Below are 24089 nucleotides of genomic sequence, written 5' to 3'. Positions count from 1 at the left end.
AGAGAGAGAGAGAGAGAGAGAGAGAGAGAGAGAGAGAGTGTGTGTGTGTGTGTGTGTGTGTGTGTGTGTGTGTGTGTGTGTGTGTGTCATAGAAACTGTATTTACAGCCAAAACACTGTAAGAAACAGTCCACAGGCCACTAAACAAAACCCTGGATTACTAGAGCAATCAAAATTTCACGTAGAACAAAGAGAAAGTTAGATGAATCAGTATGGATATCTTATTATCCCATAAAACAAGGGGAACTATTGATTATACTGTAATGTTTTAAAAGAGTGTCATAAAAAATTCTAAACTATGTACATCACATTTGAAACTAACAATGACTACAACAAAGTAAACATCATATGGCAAGTTATAAAAAGGGATAGTGAGGGAAGAAAGTAGAGCGCATGTCTGATATATAAATATGTTACAGGGAAATATACACTGATCAGGCAGAACATCATGACCACTGACCTACCATCAATATAAATCCATCCAGGTGGGAGCGGAGTCACCTGGTGAGGAATGACTGCTAGTCACACACATGCACGGTGCATGCAGTATCAGTGAGCATGCTGCCCGCATGTAGAATGGGAAAGTTGCACGATTGTGATGGCCCAAAGGCTTGGCACAAGCACTTCAGAAACTGCACGATTTGTCGGGTGTTTGAGGAGTGCTGTGGTAAGAATCTTCAACACATGGTGAAACCATGTACAGGCATCGTGGAGCTGGGCAGCCACCCCTCATAACAGATGTCAGACTTACGCAGAGCAGACTGGTAAAACAGGACGGGTAGTGAACTGTGATGGAACTAATGTCAGACTTTAATGCTGGGCAGAGTACAAGTGTGTCTGAACACTTAGTGCACCAAACATTCCTAACGATGGGCCACTGCAGCCAGTGACCCATGCATGTGACAATGTTAACACCATGACATCAGCAACTACGACCAAAAAGCGCACGTGACCACTGGCACTGGGCACTGGCGGGAGTGTGGTGCGGCCTGATGAATCCTGATACCTTCTTCATCCCACCGATGGGAGGGAGTGAATCTGTTGTCTTCTGGGGAACAGCTCGTTCACTCCTGTATTGCAGGACAGAGACAAGATGGCAGTGGCTCCATTATGCTCTGTGGAACATTCACAGGGGCATCCATGGGTCCACTGGAATTTATGCAAGGCACCATGATGGCCACAGAGTATCGTACATAGGTTGCAGACCACGTATGTCCAATCACGAGGATCATGTTTCCTGACGGCTGTGATGTTTTTCAGCAAGATAACATGCCATGTCATTAGGACAGGAGTGTAATGGAACTATTGGAGGAACACAGTGGTGAGTTCCCATTGATGTGCTGCCCCACTAACTTGTCAGATCGGAACCCTATTGAATGAATATGGGATGTGATTGAACGTTGCGTCAAGACCTTATGGTCCCCCTCCTCAAAATTTACGGAAATTAGGTGTCCTGTGTGTGTGTGGGGGGGGGGGGGGGGGGGGGGTGCACATATGACACCAACTCCCTCCAGCAACTTACCAATACCTCATTGCTTCGCTGCCATGATGCAAGTGTCGTAATAAACATTGAGGGGGTTGGTAATATATAAAACTGATAAAACTGACAATTAACAGCTGCAGAGGGAACTGGCTGTAAGGCCTCAGAGAGGGACTTCTTAAACCTACTGTATAAAGTTAGCAGCACCAAAGTCAGATGCATGTACTTCTCATCACACTTAGTGAAATCAAAAGAAAACTCAATGAGATGAAAAACTGACATTATCCTGGGATTGATAATATTTCCACATGGGCATTTGGGCACTATCATTAATACACACATGCAGTCCTGGGTCACATATTTAATGAATCCCAGTGTCATGGTGTTTTATCACTGCATTAAAATATACATGTATGAAACACTTTTCAAGAAGGATGAAAAAATTGAGACAACCATCGCAGAACCTCCCAGCTAATATATTTTCCTTTGGTCCTACAGAGTCTGGTGTTCAAAGGAACTATTGATCACTTGAATGGTCACAAGATTCTCAGTCACTGTTAATGTGGTTTCCATCAAGTCCTATCAATAGATGATGCTATTTTCTCTCTCACTGATCAAATTCTGCAATCTCTTCACAGCAAACTGGTACCAATCAGAGTCCTATGTGACATTTCCAAGGCTTTTAACTGCATCCACCATGAAATTCTGATGATAAAACAGAATTATGGGTTAAGCAGCGTAGTGGAGAAATGAGTGACACAAGGCTCTGTGCTGAGGTCCCTGCTGTTTTTTATCTCTATAGATGATCTCTAACTCTTTTCCACTCCAGTGAGCAAGTTTACCCTTTTTCCAGATAATACTTCTCTTCTAGTGGACAAAACAGGAGGGAAAAACTTGGAAACCTCTGCTAACATGGAATTTTATTATGCTAGTTTACTTGTATAAGATTCCCTAGATGTCAAAATAACTCATTATGTACAGTTTTATAGGGCAAAGAAAGAACAAGAAAACAAATATAAAATTTAATGGACAAAAAATACACCAAGTGAACTCCACTAAGTTCTTGGGCGTGTACACTGATAGCGAATTAAATTGGTCCTGCCATATTCCAGATATTGCGAATAGACTTCATTCCGTAACCTTTTCCTGATCCATAATTCCATCGTCTGCCCATATGGATGTTGTCATAGTTGCTTACTTCAGGATATTATACCCATGCATTGTTGTTTTATGGCATCACCTTTTGTGGTAAACAGTTCTTGATAATAAGAAAATTATTACTCAGAGGAGTGTGATAAGCAATGAGTGGTGTGCAGCCAAGACACACTTGCAGGAATCTATTCCTGCTACTACAGGTTTCCAAAATGCCATCTCAGTGTGCCTCTTCCCTTGTGTGTTTCTTTTCTGAAACTGCTGTCTTTCCAAAACAAATAGTTCACATGGCCACATTATGAGGTCAGAACAGGGTTTACATAGTAACTAGACAAACTTCAGCCTTATGCAAAAATTAGTAAATTACTCAGTTATGAAAGTTACCAATCCTCTACCTACACACATCAAACTATAAAAATCAAGAGCAAATTGAAAGAATACCTGTTACAAAATTCATTCTACAGAAGTAGTGAATTTTTTAACATAAATGAGAGTATATGTGTGTGGTTTAATGTATAACTGGGATATACCATTACTGCAAGCATAAAATAAATTATTTATTATCATACAATATATCATACTGGTTTTTAAATATTAAGAAATTGTTAATATGAATTCTATTAATGTATGCGTAAATATTAAGTCCAATGTCTTGCTCTAATACATATGTTGTTATTTTGATGTATTATGATGTAACATTACCATGAATCTACTATACTGCACCAAACTGTACCCATTATAGTACATTTTATAAAGGAATTATTGATTGTTAATGTTAGAAAAACACTGATTCATTCTCTATCCTAATCCTCCCCCCTCCCCTCCCCCTCCCTCTCCCTCGCCCTCTCCCTCTCCCTCTCTGACATGTAATGTGGTGCAGCACTAAACGGGAACACAATCTACCACACCCTCGATAATCACTGCAGGAAGAAGAGATGGACACACTCATATGATACAAGTATATTCTTTACTTTAGAAATCAATAGAACTGCTGGCGTTTGAGACAAAATCTGATATCTCATTTCACACAGTCTGGTTCGAACACATTTGGATTCTGGGTGCTCAACTTTAAAGTTCTCAGAGCTCATATAAAGAAATACTTTTCTTTCAATACGACGAAACAACAGAGTGTGCCATGAGATAACAAACTTCTCAATTAAAGTCCAATAACAAAATGCAAAATGACTGTTTTTACAACTGCATCTGAGATAAATATTGCTTGATGACAACTAATATAAAAATGGGAAAGACACTGTCACTCTGAAATATGATAAATGCAAGCATGTGTACAGGAGGGGAGTGGGGAGATCCGTGTGTGCAAGAGAGATAGAGAGAGAGAGAGAGAGAGAGAGAGAGAGAGAGAGAGAGAGAGAGAGAGAGAGAGAGACCTCAAATTTTCATACAACTACAAAGGTACAAAGAAATTAATTCTTAATCAAATGTGAACAGTAAAAAGAACTACTTTAAAAACAATGTTTGATATAAATAAGTGTCTGTTTGACTACTGATATAAAAATTCAAAAGAGCCTGCCACTCTGATACACAGCTGAGTGGACAGCTGAGCGCACATGGAATCTGAACGGATGACGACTTTTCACACCTGATGCTAGATCATCCACCTGAGCACCCTAAGGACCATGGAAAGGGTTGACCAATTTGACAATGTGCTACATGTGACACCTGAATTTTGCAGCTACAAGTGACATGCGGTATGAGTGTGAAAGCAATACCTGAGCAGTCTGTTACAGAGAAGTGTGTAATGAACACAGCAGCATCTCACGAGTCAATCAACTTTGAACACAGGATGATAATCAGCGCACGACAAATGGGTCATAGATTCTAAAAGAGTTCAGGTTTCTGAGATCAACACTGTCTAAGATAGGGCTTCAATATCACAGAGACAATGTTTCCACACACACATAAACCATAGAACAGGGCAACCATGAGTGTGTATCGAATGGACATCCTGTCACCTCACCACGGCCATACAAGACAATGGATAGTCTAACTGTAAGGTAGCTACCAGTTTGAATGTGGAGTGTCAGGATCCTGTTTCTATGATGACTGCATAGAGAAAAATGCACCACATAGGCTTCAGCAGCAGCCATCCAACTCGTGTCCCACTGTTGACACCCCAACACAACTTAAGAACTGGTATGGGACCACAAACATCATCAATGGACCATGAAACAGTGACAACATGCAACACAGCCTGTTGACAAGCTTATTGGCAGGTGGCAGAGTAGCGTATGTCCCATGAAGCTATGCATCCTATGTGTCATCAAGGTTGTGTCAATTCAAAACACAGTTCAGTTATGATCTGGACTGTGTTCACATGGCCACAGTTAGGCCCCATTGTCTATCTGCATGGTCAATGAAAGATGCACATTATACAGATTATTTTTGTAGGCCATCTCAATCCCTTTCTGGTAACAGAGTACCCTGACAGAGATGCCATGTTTCAACAGTACAATTTGACATGTCACCTCTATGGTTGAAAGCAGGTGGATTGATGAACAGTCCAGTGGATCCTCAACTACAAGTTGCTACCCCCTCACCTCCCCAAATCACCCATCTTAACCCAATCAAGTATTTATGGGATGTTGCTGATACTCAAACCCAACAGTACCTATACAAGAACAATTGCCGATGGTGCTGTAGGGTCAGTATATCTGTAGAAAGATTCTAACAGTTCATAGAATTATTGCAGTTTTGACAGCTAGTAAATGAATGAATCATTACTAACAAACATCCAGTGGCTTTCCATGACTTTTGACAACTCTGTATTAAGTTTGGTATTGAACACAGTATATTATTCAGCGTGTGTAACCTGAGTCCACAGATGGGGAAATTAATGGAGCACGCAATAGTGCCCCTCTATTGTGCCTATCAGTATGCAAAAATCTTCAAATTATTGTACTAAAATCATCATTAAAAATTATTTCAAAAGGCATATTATGGAGTACAGAACTTGCTGCACACTGTCAGTTTTAAACTCTAAGAGTCTTACAACTAGCCAGCAAAGAAATCTGTCCCAACCTTGTATCAAGACACTCGTATCTCATTAATGTTGCTTTACCTGAATACCAAGTGAATGTTTGGCTCATAGACAGTTCCAAGCAGTCACGGTCAACAGTAGGGAAAGAGGTGACTATAGGTGTGCTGAGACCTTTTACGCATTCTGCATCATCTGTAGTTGCTGTGAAAATATTAGTGGTGGCTATGCAGTATTCGCACATATGCTGGACATAGGGCCGCATACAAGACAACCATACTCCAACTGAGGATGAACAAAAATGTAAAACAGTATGGAGCTAGCACTTTATGCCTGCTGGTTCTTCCTATCCAGAGGCTTTGGAATGTTCATGGCTTTGAATAGCTGATGCCAAACACAGCAAACAATTCAGCTCCAAGTGACCAGAGTTCTGCATACAAATAAGGCTTACTCATGTATGGGAGGTTCTTGGGAAATCCTTACAAAACAAATGTCAATGAAAGAACAATGAAGAATACGAGATTCATGTCACAATGCAGTTATTCCTCTTAACAATTTCAGTGCTCTGGGTTGTATCATACTTTTTGTGTTAAAAAACATGTTGAAAATTAAAGAGCAGGCCAAGTTTTTAGGTATGGAATTAGATCAACTGCATGCTTACAACCCCATGAGCAACATAACTATAAATATGTGGCATCTGCAAAACAGGTCGAGCATATGTTCATAGGACTTTTTCTCTGTTGCCCACAAACAATAAAGCTATCAGACACTGTATCAATTACTCAAAATTAAATTTTATGTTATATTTTAAGGTTTAGAATAAGAGAAAATAGTTAGATTGCCATGTATTACACACACACACACACACACACACACACACACACACACACACACACACACACACACACACACAAACGTATCAACACTACTGCCACACTATCTAGTATGATGACAATAAATAATGTAATAATGTTTCCCCAGGAATCTATGCCAACACAACAATGAACAAAAAGGACACGTAAATAACACAGAATAACTATCCACCACATAAACTACACAAAGCAGTAAGTTATGAGCAACAAACAGCTCACTTTTCAACAAAAACTGAACCTGAAACAATGGCTTTCAAGCAAGTGATGATGTCTCTTCCTCTAAACAGCTGTTTTTTACTGAAAACATTACTTACAGCCCTCCCCCCAACCACCACCTTGGCCTATTCCTTCCCTTCAACAGTGCATCTTTCCCCACTGTTTCCAGCATGTTCCACAGTATTTACCACAAATACTTCACTATTTAAAATGTGTGCCCATTGTCGAAACAAGCATTTAATTTTCTGTAACACTGCAAGTTGTCTGGAGCCTTACCAGGCAATTACAATCTCAAATCATTCAGTCATAATATCAGACTGTACCAGAACTTTCCAAAGGTTTTAAGGAGGAGGAGCACATGTTCTAGTCTGTGTCATAAATCAAATGGTTAGTATTTTTTATAATTATCATATGAAAATGACAGCAAAAATCTCAATATTTGAAGCAGAAAATATTTGTTTCCACTTTTTGAAAGTCATTTGCATCTGCCTTATAATAAGCACAACGCAAATTAACTTTGGACCTAAATCAATACAGTTTTTGCATTGTGATAGCAAATGAATGTCTAAGCATTAATAATGTAAATTTCCTAAAAGTTACAGTAGCATGAATGGATAAAAGTTGATCAGTAAGCTCAAAATCCTAACATGCAGCTGAAATGCATCTCATTTGGAAACTTCACTTGAGTACCGCATATTCCCAGAAGCAAAGGGAAAGAAACAAATAAGTAAATACACAGTCTGTTTGTGAAACATTGAACAATAACAAATGCCTGCATATATTATGTTTATTTCTTTTGGGTCCCTTGAATTATACAATAAAAATACCACAGACAATTCTGATCTTACACTATACCCCACTAACCTCAAAAGTATCTGGTTTCTCCACAGTTGTGCTGCTGTTACCAGTCAGTATAATATCACCTTTGGAATGGTCCCGCTTGTGTTGTTGTCGGGGGGACGGGCGTGGACTTGACTGTGGACTCGTACTTGGGCTTGGAGACCTACATAGAACACACTCACACATGATATCTGAGGGCACCTTCACATAAAAGCAGCAGGAGGACAGGTATGTGTTAATTACTGATCAACACAAAAGGCAAACAGCAAACAAAACCCACTAACACATTTAAAAAGCTTAACACTATGTTCTCAGGTAAGACAATGGGTACAGGCAGCACACTATATCAAATTAAGCTGTACTTCTAGTACATATTAAGGCAAATGTACCTGTCTGAAGAAATATGCCCAAATACAGGGCAAAAAGCATGAATGGATAATAATACAATGTCAATACACGGGACGATTACATTATGCTCAACAATTACATTAAAAATGAAACTGTGGCCACTGTAATTTTCTATGCAGTGCTCAATAAAAGTTTATTTTAATGCCTAAATGATGAACAAATCACAGTTTCTTTAGCTAACACACTTATGTGGAAACGTCACACAAGCCATGTTTACCGTGGTTCCAGGGAGCCATTGGGATTAGCAACATGACAGGCAGAGGGTAAAGTCATTGTGTTGAACGTCAAGGATGAACTGATGCTACTCCCAATTACGTCGTGACTAGATATTAACAGGTTCTCCACAGACTTACGCCTGAAAATACAAAAGACTCGCTGTAATGCAAAGCTTTACTTCAATACTAGATAATGACATACAAAATACCAATAAACACAAGGGAATTATTACACAAGAAAATGTTAAGCTTGTGACTGCTCAGAACACTTAAATTTACATGGCAAGGAATTCTACACATGCATTATGGGTGGAAAGAAATCTAATCAGAGAGCAAGACTAAAAACAAAGAATTTACTCCACAAATCTACTATGCAAACATGCAATGAATATACACTGCAGACAAGCACACTGACTTTTGTATAGTGAATGTTGACATAATAAACCTAGCAAACCACTTGGAATCTAGAGAGATGTGTGAGAATGTGTTAACAGCCATGCACCAAACCCCTGCACTCCAGTAGTAGTGTGTTGATAGAAAGTTACACAAATAATGAACTCAATTTTCATTCTCTATACCACACATTTCAAGCACGCCACAGAAAAATTATAGATTTGGTAGCATAATGCCTTACTGTGCTGTAATTACAAATATTACCCGTTGGCTACAATGACAACTACAGTTTATTTTTTAGCAAGTACCTTGGAAAACTGAGACAAGAAGAGCTAAGTACCCAAGAAACAGAACAGACTTCACAACAATGCGAATTACCTAAAATTTTCAATAGAATATTGTCAATACAGAACACAAATTTTAAAAAAATAAGCATCTGGGAGATCTTTTTAACAAAGCTGTATCAAATTATTCCCTCTCCTTTCAGAATGTAATAAACGTACATACAAAGTTTTCAAGATTGCTTTATCAGAATCCATTTCTAGAGAAAATCCACTTTTGGGCCTCAATACATGGAATACAGAAAACAATGGTGGTGTGGAAGTACACCACAAATGTGTGCTCTAGGTGTTGAATTTCTGAAATGTCTCCTAATACCAATGTTTCTGACACCTGTCTCTTGTCTAAAAAAATTAACTTTTTCTTATACCTTTCTCCCATTGCTAAATATCCCATCATCACTAATGTTTGTTGAGTTGACTTACTTTTTCTAAAGCGAAGATGATTTTTATTCACCAGATCTTCAGAGCTTTTAACATATTTAATGTCGCTGGCTCTTTAAAGGTTAGACTGGTAGCCAGAACAGTTACACTGCCACATCAAAGTATTTCATGTGCCACATGTTTCTAAATGAAACAATCACATATGATTTTGTCACGTGTAACTTATGGATCAAAGGTATTACTCTTCATTTTTGGTGTGGACAGCCATACTGTTGTGAAACCAGTTAAACAGTGCTGGTTCAAAATGAAAGGAAGAATGCTCGATCCAAAACCATTTCAATCTACGAAGAAAAGACAAGATGAATTGATTTATTCTCCCAGTGGATTAATTAAAATATTGTAGTCTCTACAAGCCCATCCCTATGGCCATATGAGTTAAAGTGCCGTTTCCAGGATGGGTAGCTGTGCCAGCCCCAGATCGAATCCGTTTGGTGGATTAACAATGAGGGACAGTATGCCAGCCAACTTGGATGTGGTTTTTAAGTGGTTCCCACATCCCACTAGGTGAATATTGAGGTGGAACCTGTTTCCCACCTCAGTTACATAGCTTGCACACACTTGGAAAACTTTTGGTGTCTTTCACATGAATAACACCTCAACAGACAGATGGGGTTGACTACATCTACCCTGAGGGTAACAGGATGGCAAAGGTAGGGCACTCAGCCATCTCTTAAATTAGCCATGCCAAATGCATTAATGAACATGCCAATCCTGTTCTGGTGTGGGACTAAAGCACAAGAAAAAGATGATCATCATAATATGAACAACAAATCCAATGTACATTAAGACGAACTGCTGAATGTAGATGCTTGTGATCAAAAAGTGAAGGGAATATAAACTATCTGAATGAACCTGTAGGATTTGTTACTCTGCATTTACTAAAAATTGAGTAGTTAGAGTGGATCACTTTAATCTAAGGAACAGCAAAAGCAAAGGGGTAGGGTCTATTAATTGTTGGCAGTTCATATGTATGGCAGTAATGGTACCACTTAGGGAAAGGAAGCAAGGGATGGGAAGGAACACCAAGTGCACTCAGTGTGTATGCCTGAAGCCATCATTCAGATTCCAGTAGTCATTGAGGGAACAGGGTGCGATCAACTACAGGCTATGGCGCACTTTGGAACAAACATTATCCGTCATCTGGACTCCAAGGTCATACTTGGCTGATTCCTACGACTAGCAGTGTGTTGAGAATACTGCCTTGCTCCCGAAATTTCAATGAAGCTCAAAATCGGCAGCATAGCCCCCAGAACACATGTCGTCCTGGTTCTGAGTCGAATGGAAGGCTTTAACCAGAGACTTCAAAGGTTCTATGACAAGGTAGGCTGTGGCTGTCTAGACTTGGGCTGTAGTGTTGAGAGGAGAGGCCCACTAAATGGGCCAGGTGTGTACTACAGATCAGGGACAGCTAGCAAAGTAATTGGACATATGTGTGCGTGTGGAAGGGGGGGAAGGAGGGTGCACAAGGGTTTTTTTTCAGATTAGACAACTTTCCATGCACTCCAGATAACTATAGCTGTAAGAAACCCAATAACATTAGTGTAAGATACAAAGAAATGCACTCCCCATCCCCGGGGGAGAGAATCAAAATCCTTGTGGTTAACTGCCCTAGCATTCACAAGAAAGTTCCAGAGTTTCAAGTGCTCCTAAAGCAGTAAAGCTCATAATACTAGAAGCTGGTTAAAACCTGAAGTTAGCAGTAGAGAGATCTTTAGGGATAATTTATGCACATACCGAAAGGATGGGGAAATGGGCTATGGAGACGGTTTATTTTTCACAGAAGACAAGAAATTCAAATGCCCAAAGATAGAAGCTGAAGCTGCATGTGAAACTATTTGGGAAAGACACAGTTTCAAGGGTGGACGTAAAATCATAATGAGGTCCTTCTATTAATTACCAGTCCCACCTCCTGATGTAACTGAGAACCTTGGAGAAAACGTCAGTTTGCTTGTACATAAATTTCATATTCATACTGTAATCACTGGAGAAAACTTTAATCATCTAACAATCAACTGGGATAATTAGAGCTTTGTTAGTTGTGGGTGTGACAAGCCACCCTGTGAAACAGTACTAAATGCCTTCTCTGAAAACTACCTAGAACATGTATTTCAGAACCCCACTCACTCATTATGGAAATACATTAGATATAATGGCAACAAACAGACCTGACCTCTTTGAGGAAGTCCACATTGAAATGGGTACTAGTGACCATGAGGCAGTTATAGCAACAATGAATACTGATGCACAAAGGGCAACTAAAACAAGTGGAAAGATTTATATATTCAGCAAACTAGACAGAAAAAGTAGTATGGTCATATTTCAATGAGGAACTTGAAACTTTTAGCTTCGCACAGGAGCATGTAAAAGAACTATAGTTCCAGTTTAAAAGAATAATTGACCATGCACTGGATAGATATTTGGCCTGTGGAACATTCATGATGGAAGAGATCCTCCACAGTATATAGACACAGCAAAGAAACTTCTAAGCAAACAGGACTGCTGAACGATAGTTTAAAAACAAATCATACGGTTCTAGATACAGAGATGCTGAATGAAAAGAAATGAAATGGCAGTCAAGAGCGCAATGTGTGAAGCTTTCAATGACTATTGTAGCAAAATATTTTTAAAAGGTCTTTTCCAAAACCCAAAGACATTCTGGTCATACATAAAGGCTGTTAATGGCACCAAAGTTAGTGTCCATTCACTCATGGTCAACGCAGGAATTGAAATTAAGAATAGCAAAGCAAAGGTAGAAATGTTTAACTCTGTTTTCAAATGTTCGGAGTATTGCCCCAATTCATTTCTTGTACCATTGAAAATATGAGTGAAACAGATATTAGTGTCACTGGCATTGAGAAATAGCTGAAATCATTACCCGGATAAAGCCCCAGGACTCTATGGAATGCCTATCAGATTCCACATCCAATTTGCAGCTGAGTTAGCCTCTCTGTAAACTAAAATCTATTATAGAGGCCTCAAACAAAAGACCAAGACCAGTAGCTGCAAAAAAGCACAAGTCACACTCCCTACAAGAACGGTAGCAGAAATGATCTTAAAAACTATCGTCCAATATCCTTGACACCCATTTTCTGCAGAATCTTAGAACTTATTCTGAGCTCAAACATAGTGAGGTGTCTCCCCTGTGCCATCCACCACAGATTTCAAAATCGTAGATCATGTGAAACCCAGTTCACACTTTCCTCACAACACTCCACAAGTCGTGGGCCAAGGCAGTCAGGTAGATGTAGTATATCTCAATTTCCGAAAAGCATTTGAATCAATACCACATCTATGCTTATTATCAAAAGCACAACTGTATGGGGTATCAGATGAAATTTGTCCCTCAACTGAGGATTTCTTGGTAGGGAGGATACAGCACATTATCTTGGATGGAGAGTTATAGACAAATGTAGAAATAACTTCGCGTGTACCCAGAGAAGCATGTTGGGTACCTTGCTGTTCATGTTGCATACTAATGATATTGTGGACAATATTAATGATAATCTAAGACTTCTCACAAATGATGCAGTTACCTACAACAAAGTACAGTAAGAACAAAGATGCACAAATATTCAGTCAGACCTTGATAAGATTTCCAAGTGGTGTAAGAATGGCAACATGCTTTAAATATTTGGAAATGTAAAATTGTGCACTATACAAAATGAAAAAACATCGTATCCTATGAATATAATATCAGTGAGTCACTGCTGAAATCTGTAAACTCATACAAATACCTGAGTGTAACACTTAGTAGGGTTTTGAAATGGAACAGTCACATAGGTTCAGTCATGGGTAAAGCAGGTAGCAGACTTTAGTTTACTGGTAGAATACTTGGGAAATGCAAATAGTATACAAAGGCAGTTGCTTAAAAACAACTCGTGTGACCCACCCTGGAATATTAATCAAGTGTGTGGAATCCATACCGAAAGAGGACTAGCAGGGAATACTAAACATATGCAGAGAAGCGCAGCATGAAGGGTAATAGGTTTGTTTGGCCCACAGGAGAGTGTCACAGCAATGACGAAAGAACTAAACTTGCAGACTCTTGAAGACAGACATGAACTATTCCTCAAAAGCCTACTAACAAAGTTTCAAGAACTGGCTTTAAACAATGGCTGTAGGTGTATACTACAACCCCCTATGTATTGACCCCAAACGGATCGAAAGGATAAGATCAGATTAACTACAGCATACACGGAAGCAATTAAACAATCATCCTTCCCACACACCATAAGTGAATGGAATGGGAAAAAGTCCTAATAATTGGTACAGTGGGACATAGGGACATTCTCTCTCGCATGCACCTACAGTAGCTCACAAGGTATAGAAGTAGATTCATATCTTTTATTAGGAAATTATTCACTAACAGTCATTTATTCACTAAAATGTGTTACGATTTACCCCCTTGAAGCACAACAATAACAGCACTTAACACTGAATAAAAGTTGTGCCATATACTTTGATTAGTTGGTAATAAAATTCAAGTAGTTTCTGGGGACACACCTTTCCTACATATTGATGATGAACAAGTTAGAAATGCCATGAAGATCATCCAACACAGTGCTACAAGTGAGATGGATAAGGAGAGCCACAAATTGACTACAGCTTCACTGAAATATTCACTCTTGCACTCAACTGAAGTTATTTACAGAATTCAAGGAAACCTTATCAGTACATTAAGATGTAGATTCCAATGACAAATATACATAACTGCTAGAAATGGCTTAAGTAAACCATCTGAGCCCAACAAACGACTAAGCCACCATCAGCAGTACACAGAAAGTGGCTAATAACCCAGATATGACTTTTTGCAGTGATAATATATTCATGACAAGCATCAAAACAGTCTTTATTGTTATTCCTAATCCACACACACACAAAATGGATCAATCATGTCAAATGGATGACACATTTTGTTCCATTCTGAAGGAATTTCAAATTCAAGGAAGTTGATAGATACAAGTTTACAAGAAAGAATGACATTTCAGTCTATCTCAAGATGCACAGTGTTACATTTTTAAGATAATAATGTTTAACCGTCACATTCATACTTTGCAGGAGAGCTTCTGTAAAGTTTGGAAAGTAGGAGATGAGGTACTGGCAGAAGTAAAGCTGTAAGGACGGGGCATGAGTTGTGCTTGGGTAGCTCAGACGGTAGAGCACTTGCCCACGAAAGGCAAAGGTCCCGAGTTCGAGTCTCGGTCCAGCACACAGTTTCAATCTGCCAGGATGTTTCATATCAGTGCACATTTCGCTGCAGAGTGAAAATCTCATTCTAGAAACATTCAAACTAATTTCAAATTATGAAAATTTCAGCTGCCATAAGCTATTATCATATCACAAACAATTGTTATGGTTCAATTCCATCACTGTGGAAATCACATTGTAAATGAGTGACTATGTGTTTTCCAGAGCAGCTGGATTAAACCACAGCGTATGTTTTCTGATGTAAGGATGACTGATGACGGCAGAAACAGGACATTTCATTTTAAATTAGGGTTATTTCACTGGACAATAATCTTTATCAAAAAGTTTACAGACTTGATGGAAGCTGTGGTTTCCATCCTCTGACCGATACCTGAATCATACAGAGCATTCACTGAGGCTGTAAAGAAATTCTCCAGACTGTTGATGCCATGTAGTACATGAAACTTACATTTTCTTTGTCTTACACCACTGAGCTTGCTGTTCAGTTTGCTACAGAGAGCTGGGTCTAAAAAAGATCCTTTTTGTGAGGCAACAGTAGAAGCTGGGACAAACTCACCAAGTTGCTGACAGCATCGGAAAGGAATAAAGGACTAAAAGCACAAAAGAACTAGATCTAATCAGGAGCAGCCAAAAAGCATGACAGTTACTGAGATGCCTCAATAGTAATACTACCAGGTGTAATAAACACTATGACATCACTGCAGACCAGATAGCGCATGACTGGCAAGTCAAACACAAAGTAAAAGTACCTAAACCACACCACATGGGTCAGGAGGAAGTAGATGGTCTAGTTACCCTATTTCAAATGTCAGGATTCAACAAGCCTAACAAAAGCAGCATAGCCAGTGAAATGGCCAGCTTAAATGACATCCAAATGGAACAAATAATGAACTATGGCCCATCCACAAGAGAATGGATTGTATAAGGTCTTCAACAGTTGCATGAACAGCCATCAAATACCAAAGATATGGCAAAAAAGCAGAGAGATAACCCTTCTTCAACCTAGAAAGGAAGCAAAGCACCCCAAAAATTTTAGGCTGGTTAGCCAGTTAATCCACTTGTACATATTGCTAAAATCCACAATTCTAAACAGAAGTCCACCTATAAGCAACACTCTACTTATACACGAGCAAGCAGGGATATGCCCCAAGGGCAACTGTAAAGGGCAGCTCTTCGCTCTTACTCATTTCAAAGGGGCAGGTTTGAAAATAGTCAGGTTACTGGTGTCACTTTCGTAGACTCGACAGCAATGTACAATGCTGGCAGTTACCAATAACTATATGTTCAATTACAGAATCTGCTCAACAACCTCGACCTTGCTGAAGTTATCAGCACTCTCTCGCACAATTTTAAGTTTTTTGTTGACTTCCAAGAACAGCAAAGTCTCTGAAGAGCACATTATGGAAGTGTTTTAACTTCTTTTCAACATATGCACCAACAACCAACTGCTGATTCCAAATATAAGAAGCTTCCACTGTGCAGATGATTTAGCTCTTTCTGCACTGGGGAGAGAAAACTGGCAACTGCCGTCTGAAGTATATCGGGATACTACTATACTGCTAATAGCAAACCCTATTAAGACAACTCTGCATTCTATCTATGGAACAGCGAAGCTACATACAGTACAGTTAGGAGCATAGTTACAGCACTGTCACACTCCAAAATGATTACAAGTAGTACTTGACAGAGCACTTACATTCAAAAATTGTAGTCCATGCGAGGATAACAAAATGAAAATCTCCACACAAGACAATCTGATTTGAAAATTGACAGTGTGAAACTGGAATCACATTCTCCTCAAGCAGTGAACCAGCAATTGCACTCTCTCTTCCCCATCCACTGTAGAATATCTCTCTCCTGTCTGGTACAACTCATCACATTATATAAGGCAAATAGATACAATACTCATTGAAACATATACACTGATTTTAGGTTAATATGAGTGTACTCCAACAAACTTTATCACGTGGCTGAAAATGTGCCTCACACTAAATGCTTAGAAGTGGCTACTGATATGAAGGAGCTAAACTTTACAAAAGGCCATCCACACACTGTTCATTTTAATGATATAAAGCAGATGTTGGCAATGCATCTCCATATCAAGTCAGAGGTGGCTGATGGGAGAACAGTATGTGATAGCCAAACAGCAGTTAACTGTATGTCTATACCACTAGCATATAAATTAATCATATTTTGTGGATGGCCTTTCCTTCACATTCTGCTTTTGCCACCTATTTACATTCCTGTTCATGTATAACACACACACCTTGCACCTTTTATATTGAAATGCTGTTAATGAATTCATCTGAAATATGAATCTCAGTTGTGGTGACAAAATCGTATGAATTACTTCCATTGTAGGGATAGCCCTTTCTTCTTCTGCCATTTGATTGATACATCGAACACTTTTTCATTGTTTCTGCCAAAATATTAATGATTTCATCTCAAAGGTGGACTCTCTGTTGTTGTGATAGACTGATATGTAGTGCAGCCAGAGGTCTATGCAAGGCTGACGATGGTCGAGAGTTTACAAAACTAACGAATGAATATTAAACCTATGCTGTGGTGATAGGCTGATCTGTACCACAACTGAAGATCTAGCTTGGGGTGGAAGTAACAGTTCTGTTGAGAATGTATGTGTACTGACAGACTGATCTAAAGCATAGCCAGAAGTCTTTGTTAACTTGGATGGCGATAGTTTAATTCGCCATTATTTTCTGTTTACTTGCATCTGGGCCATGCAGCAAATCATACATCAATAGCTTAAATGCAAAGATGCAGCAGAAGCAGAAAACGAAAACTATATTAAATTATTACGTATTTTGCGTGTATTTGTCCCAGCAAATGAAGAATTTTTGGTTTGGCTACCCTCTAGTGCCTAGTATATTAATGTTGTTCTGTAAAATACTTTTTCCATAGTCAAAATGAGAATGTTATTACATCACTGATTATATAAATCAGCTGTTCCACCATCATTACTTCCCATGACTGCTCATGACAGTCATCGCCATCATGCACTTTGAGGGGGTCACCAGAAGGGTCCGATACCATCCATCGGTTTTGACCCGTGACGTAAGTTGGTTGTTTGGGGAAGGAGACCAGACAGTATGGTCATCGGTCTCTTCGGATTAGGGAAGGATGGAGAAGGAAGTCAGCCGTGACTTAAGTCTGTTGTGGTGTGTGACGTCACAATGCCGCGAAGTTTAGTTTGCGAGTGTCTTGTGTTTGTTGATGAATTGTTGTGTTGTCGGTGGTGCTCTCTGGTGGTGTGTCTGTAGGTTGCGGGTAAGGTTTTGTTGTTGGTTTAGTGTGTGCTTGTGATGTGTTTGTAGGTGGCGTGTCGTTGCAGTTCGGTGGTGCTCTCTTGTGGAGTTTGTGGGTTGTGTGTCGTATTGGGTTCATTTGAGTTGTTGACGTTGTCAGCTGTTGTTGTGCTTGTAAGTGAAGATTGGAGGCATCTTGAGCAGTGAGTTAATGGTTTAATTTTTTTTATGCTAATGTAGTGTTGTATGTGGTTTGTCTTGTTTGAATTTCTGAGATCACAATTGAACAGTTTTCGACTGTGGGGAATGATGGGTGACACAGCTATGTATCTCATTAAGTTTTTGCAGCTCTTTGAACTGTTGCCTGAGCTAGTGAAGTGCTCTGTGTGTGGAGAATATATGAAGTTGACGAAAGTTTTGGCGTCTCGGACCAGGGACGGTTATATGTGGAGGTGCCGGCATGACAACGTTTGGCACTCCATTCGCCGGGGTACCTGGTTCGAGAAGTCTAGGTCGGGCATGCGTGAATTTGTTTTGTTGAGTTATCATTTTTGTTATCAGTCCTCACACAGTTCTTGTGCACATGAGGTGGGTGTGAGTGAGCGAACAGCCTTGATTGGTATTCTTTTCGTCGGGAGGTCAGTTCAGAATATATTAAATACAAGGGTATGTTGGGTGGGCCTGGAGTAAAGGTTGAGACTGATGAGTCACAGTTTGTTAGGAGGAAGTATGGGAGGGGTAAGTCTGTGGTTGGTTTGCGGGTGTGGGGACTGTGGTATCTGGGTCTGGTTGTTCTGAGTGTGTGTTTAGGGTTGAGGAAGATCGTACGAAGGGGGAGTTAATAGGGTTGATTCAAGATTATGTAGAACAGGGTAGTACGGTAGTGTCTGACGGGTTTGCATCTTATAGTGGGTTGGGTCGGGAGGGTTACAATTATCTAGTTGTTAATCATAATGTAGAGTTCAAGAATTATGATAGTGGGGCCTGTACTAGTACTATAGAGAGGTTTTGGGGGGCTGCTAAATCTGTAATAGGGAGGGGGAAGAGGAGCTCTCCCAACCTTCAGACTCATTTAGATGAGTATTGTTGGCGGAAGAGCGTCCCTGAGGGGTACTGTATTTTTAGGGTTTTCTTAAGGGCTGTTAGTAAGATGTACAGGCCCAGGGTTGTGGGTTAGTGAGCTTTTGGGAGGGGGGTGGGGGAGGTGGGTTGGCTGTGGCTTGGTGAGGTGTGGGGAGGGAGGTGGGTGGGGAATGGTTGTGGATTTTTGTTTTTGTTGTGGAGGATTCTTTTTTTTTTTTTAAGGCTGTGAATGGTTTTCTGTTTAGTTTTGGTTAGTGTTTGTTTCTATGGTTTTGTTTTTTTGGTGGGTGGAGGGTGGGGTTGGGAAGTTTATTTGGTTGTCGTTTGTTCTGTGTGTGTGTGGGGGGGGGGGGGGGGCGGGCGGGCGCGCATGTCGGGGGGTTGTGTTGCTGGTATTAGTGAGTTGGTTTTGTGTGTTGTTGTTGTTGTTGTTGTTGTTGTTGTTGACCCAGTGAGATTAAGGGAAGTGTTCAATTCCAGATTTGGCGTTTTCTTGTGGTTTTTGAGGTAGTGATGATTGTGGAAGTGGTTGTAGGTTTAGTGGTTTCTGAATTGGTATCAGTACTTTCCGTTGACCTATATAGGTCAAGGGAAGTGTTCGATTCCATTGGATATTGTTTGTAGTTGATTTTGCGAATGTTATGGTCAGTTATTTTACCAGTTTTGCCGTTTAGTTTAGTAGCGTGTGTTTATTATGAATTTGTACCCACCCAAAAACCCACAATTTTCCCCGCTTGTCCCGTTAGATCAATTATAATATAGGAGGAATATGTGTTTGATGGTTTATCGATCTATTTTCGTGTTTGTTGTCATATTTACGTAATGACATCATACTTGCGATATGGGAGTTGTTGTGAATGGTCGTTTCTGCCATATTGGTGGAATTGGACGTTTCCATTAACCCCTTTGAGTTTGGTATTTAGATGATGTCGCCTAAACTTTTATCACTGAGCTTAAGTGAAGCAGAACAGCATCCACCCATTGCATAGTCATACTCCTTCACTACAACAACTAAGATCTAGAGAGAATATTCAGCAGTCATCTAAGAATGTACTGTGCCTACCAAGACTGGAACAGTGGACAGAGAACACCTGAACTCCCCAGATGGATGACAGCAGCTAACCTTTTGACGCAGTGAAAGCTTGTTGGTATGGAGGTAACTATACAGATTACAATCCAGAGTGGGAAGATTCAAACACTATATAAATTAATGGGGCTTTAATGTTGATGACACTTACTACAAATGCAAGAAACATAAAATCATAATCCACATTCTTCAGTGCCTTCCATGTCCAAAATCCTACACAGAGAGAGGTATTCATAAAACCTGAGTTCATTGAAGATTGCATAATTTAGAACATGTGTGAGAGGAAAATACAAGTTCATCATATGTGTCATATATTCTAGCTCTAAGTTACCTTTCTCCTGATTTAGTTGCCAGTCTGTGTATTTGTATATTACTGCCCTGAAAATAGTTTAAGATATGCTAAACAAGTTCTTAGATTAGATAAAACAATTCAGTTTTCGTTCCATAGACCCAAAAGTGAGATGATTCTCACGGGTGCGGAACATGTCAGAAAGTATAACATCAAATATTTGAATATTATACTTACTACCCTGATCTTTCTCAGAAGATTATCAAAATAGGTGACTACATTACAATAAATTGAAACTGCTAATATTAACGGAATTAATACACTGTCAGAATGAAACATTCTAATGCACTTTTAATAAATTTATCATACACAAAATACCTAATCTAGACTGTTGTGACCAAGTACTGTCAAAATTGAAATTTAACAGACATTTTCCTTAAGGTGCTCTGACAGTCCTTGTTAAGATATTCATCTATGGAGTAGAAGAAGTTGCCAATAAAAAAACCTTTCAAACTCTGTCTAAACCATGCTTTATCTGAAACCAAGTTTTTAATGGTTGCTGGCAATTTATTGAAAATGCGTGTTCCTGAATATTGTACACCTTTTTAGACCAATGTTCTATGGTGGTGTCATGGAGAAAGAGGTCAACAGAATAAAAACAAAATGGTATATTGCCAAATCTAGATATTATGATGAAAACTGAATATACTGTATAATAAATTGTTAACACATTGTGTAAACTGTATTGCAAGCTGCAAAATCACCATAAGTGTTATATATGTTCCTGTTAAATTGTTCATGTCTAAAAATTCAGAAATGCCTATTTAAATATGTTGATTATTATAACCTTATTTTTTAAAAGTAATTTGACATGTCTCCAGCACAAAAAATCTTTGGTCTGTAACTGTATGTTATGAGATGAATAAACTACATCCTACACGAGCTAGACTCTTGTCTACATTGACTTTCACTACTGACCAATTTTGACTCTGTTAGATTCTGTACTTTACTCTTCACTGGGCATGGCACGCACCAATCAGCATGTTTAAGGAGGGCCACAGAAAATTTATACAGAATGACATGTCTAAATATCCAGTGACTCCCATTACCTCTCCACTCACAGTTTATATGAGTAATTTTCATGAGCACACAAATTCTATATTTTAACGACAGCATGTTTAATTCAAATTGAATGGCAGACTATTTTGTTATGGCAACTATCTGAAGTCTTCCAAGTTCGAATCCTGCCTCAGGCATGGATGTGTGTGATGTCCTTAGGTTAGTTAGGTTTAAGTAGTTCTAAGTTCTAGGGGACTGATGACCTCAGCTGTTAAGTCCCGTAGTGCTCAGAGCCATTTGAACCATTTTTTTAAAAGTCTTCCATCATTATGATATGGTACAAATACCAAAATGAATCTTTCAGTCTGAAGTAGAGAGTACTCTGTTGTAAACAAGAAAGATACTGACGACTGACGGAATTAAGGTTGTGAATGCAGACTGTGGTAAGCTGTGCCTAGATAGCTCAGACTATAACACTTCCCTCAAGAGATAAGGTTCCAAATTACAGTCCCAGCCTGTTACACACATACAGTGTCAAGAAATTTCATACAAATACCACCTATATGAGAAGTACCAATTACACTAAGAAATGGGGAAACGTTTCTAAACGTGTTCACTTGAGTCGGTGGAGGCAGGGAGGAGGAGGATTGGAGAAAGGAAAGATATACAAATTTGATATTTTGAAAAATAACTGGGCATTGCAAATATCTTCATCCACTTTTCTGTCAATATTGTGTTTGTCAATATGAAAAGCATGCCTATTCCACAGTTTTTAACTACCTATCAACAGGCAAAATGTACAAGGGATAGACAAGATATCGTATATCTACAACGGGCAGTTGCACAAAAACACTTTCCTACTCACTTTAATGTGAGAACTCTGACATTACTTATAAATATAACTGTGAAATATAAAGGGTCAGATGCAGTGGTTATCACATTCGAAGGTTATCAGATGGAATCATAAATTCGTTTATTTACACTTGTAGCAAACATCACACAGAGAAAGCTGAGTGAAGGCATGCCTGAATTACACTTGAAAAAAGGAAAAGAAAAAATACATAACACCACCACTATGGGATTACAAACATCTTACAACAGGATTTTTTTTTAATAAAGAAGGAATGACAGTAGTCACAAAGGACATATTGTCGTTAGTACTGCAGTTCTAATTACAACATCGTTAGGTACACAAAGTAGTTAGTTACGTCAAAACTCCTTCAAATACGAGCAGGCCAATACATGCATTTACGCAAGCCAACTGGCATTCATAGCGGAATGTTTTTACATGCACCCAAATAAAATTATCACTTTCCAACAGAGATCTTCACAAGTTAATCTGTTGTTTTATAGTACACCATTCCAAATGTTATGTGGCGAAGTGAAAAGTTATGTTCTTATTAAACAATAAAATACCTTCTTTCAGGCGGCTCGTGAGAGGTCTGCTCCTCATAATGCTGCTCCTCATTACTTTAGAAACAAAAAATTATTCTGGTTTTAATATACAGCACTCTATGCAGCAACGTAGATGATCTTTGTAAAGCCTACATAAAAACTGGCAAAAATCAAAAATTGCAAGTGAAATAACTTAGCTTCAAAAGTTCCTCTGTTGGTCCTTCTGAAACCTTGACTGACATAGAAATATACCTTCAATAAGCTAACTCAACAAAAACTATGATAGAAAATCTGAACAGCATGCTAGTGATTTATCTACAGTTGTCGAAATTCATCATACTCATCTTCGCAAACTTACATTATTGTAGCTGCAGAACAGCAGGTATCCGTGTCGTTCATAGCCACACAAATAATTTGTCACTTCATACCAATGTAAAAAGGATGGTATTTCCAGACGTACGTAGGAGAGAACTGTGTTTGTTTATGGAATTCAGGGATACATGAATGACAGGTGAAATCGAAATGATTGTGCTTCAAATGTCTTATTTTCTTCGTGGAATGAAGAAAAAACATCCATATATTCGCAAACGTTTTTTCTCAACACGATATCACGCACACTACAAATGGTGCAACAATTCGTACGTACACAAACAAGTTAAGATTCACTAACACTATGACCTTCCGAACAGCTAAAACAGCTCTCTGACAACGGGATTTTTCGGTCTATTATTCAAGTGTCTTATGAAAATAATCTTTGCTTATATTGCATCCTAAAGAATTTCACCGCTAGAGATATTCCTTGTTGGCACAGGTTTTTCAAATCTTTCGACTCAAAGTCGCTTCACATTGGCCGTCAGCAGAACGGAACGAAAGATACATCATCGCCACTCTTCAAGAAAGAATATGATCTTAGATATCGAATTTACATCAATTAAAAAACAAAAACACAGAATTTGTAAAGGAGCCCTCCCCGCTTCAACAATATTGCCAAACCGCCAATATATTGCCCGGCTGAGAGCACATATTGACGTATCGTCATAACTAGGAAAAATAATATTGACGGCCTCAGAAATATTTTCAGTATTGTCAATACGTATTGAGCGTGTGAGATCGTGAATGACAGTTTGGCAATATTCTCATATTCTCAATTCAGCTGTTGACAGAGCTTCATGAACCAGCACACTGCCATGGAGGTATAAGGGACCTGCATACGCTTAATATTTATTGAGAATTCTAGTTTCTACGGATCTGAGCGTGGAATGTCAGGTCCCTTAATCGGGCAGGTAAGTTAGAAAATTTGAAAAGGGAAATGGATAGGTTAAAGTTAGATATAGTGGGAATTAGTGAAGTTCG

The 24089-nt window shown here is 39.1% G+C and overlaps 1 protein-coding gene across 4 annotated transcripts in view; it reads right to left on the bottom strand.

The window, feature by feature from the left end:
• The window catches only part of LOC126297594 (protein Aster-B-like), a 206066-nt gene extending 182514 nt beyond the window's left edge, over positions 1-23552 (bottom strand). For 2 of the 4 annotated variants that reach the window (XM_049988571.1, XM_049988572.1), the window contains exons 1-3: positions 23095-23551; positions 8180-8317; positions 7579-7717 (exon numbers count right to left, since the gene is read on the bottom strand). In XM_049988571.1, the coding sequence (XP_049844528.1) occupies positions 7579-7717; positions 8180-8317; positions 23095-23135 (318 nt within the window). In that variant the 5' untranslated portion in view covers positions 23136-23551. Of the gene's footprint in view, positions 1-7578; positions 7718-8179; positions 8318-22757; positions 22812-23094 lie in introns of all 4 variants that reach the window. The other 2 variants (XM_049988569.1, XM_049988570.1) reach the window with 2 other exon arrangements.
• Between the last annotated feature and the right edge of the window lie 537 nt (positions 23553-24089).

Source organism: Schistocerca gregaria, chromosome X (assembly GCF_023897955.1).
Source record: "Schistocerca gregaria isolate iqSchGreg1 chromosome X, iqSchGreg1.2, whole genome shotgun sequence".
NCBI lineage: Eukaryota > Metazoa > Arthropoda > Insecta > Orthoptera > Acrididae > Schistocerca > Schistocerca gregaria.
The sequence above is the reverse complement of the archived record's forward strand: the minus strand, read 5'-3'. Positions and strand labels throughout refer to the sequence as shown.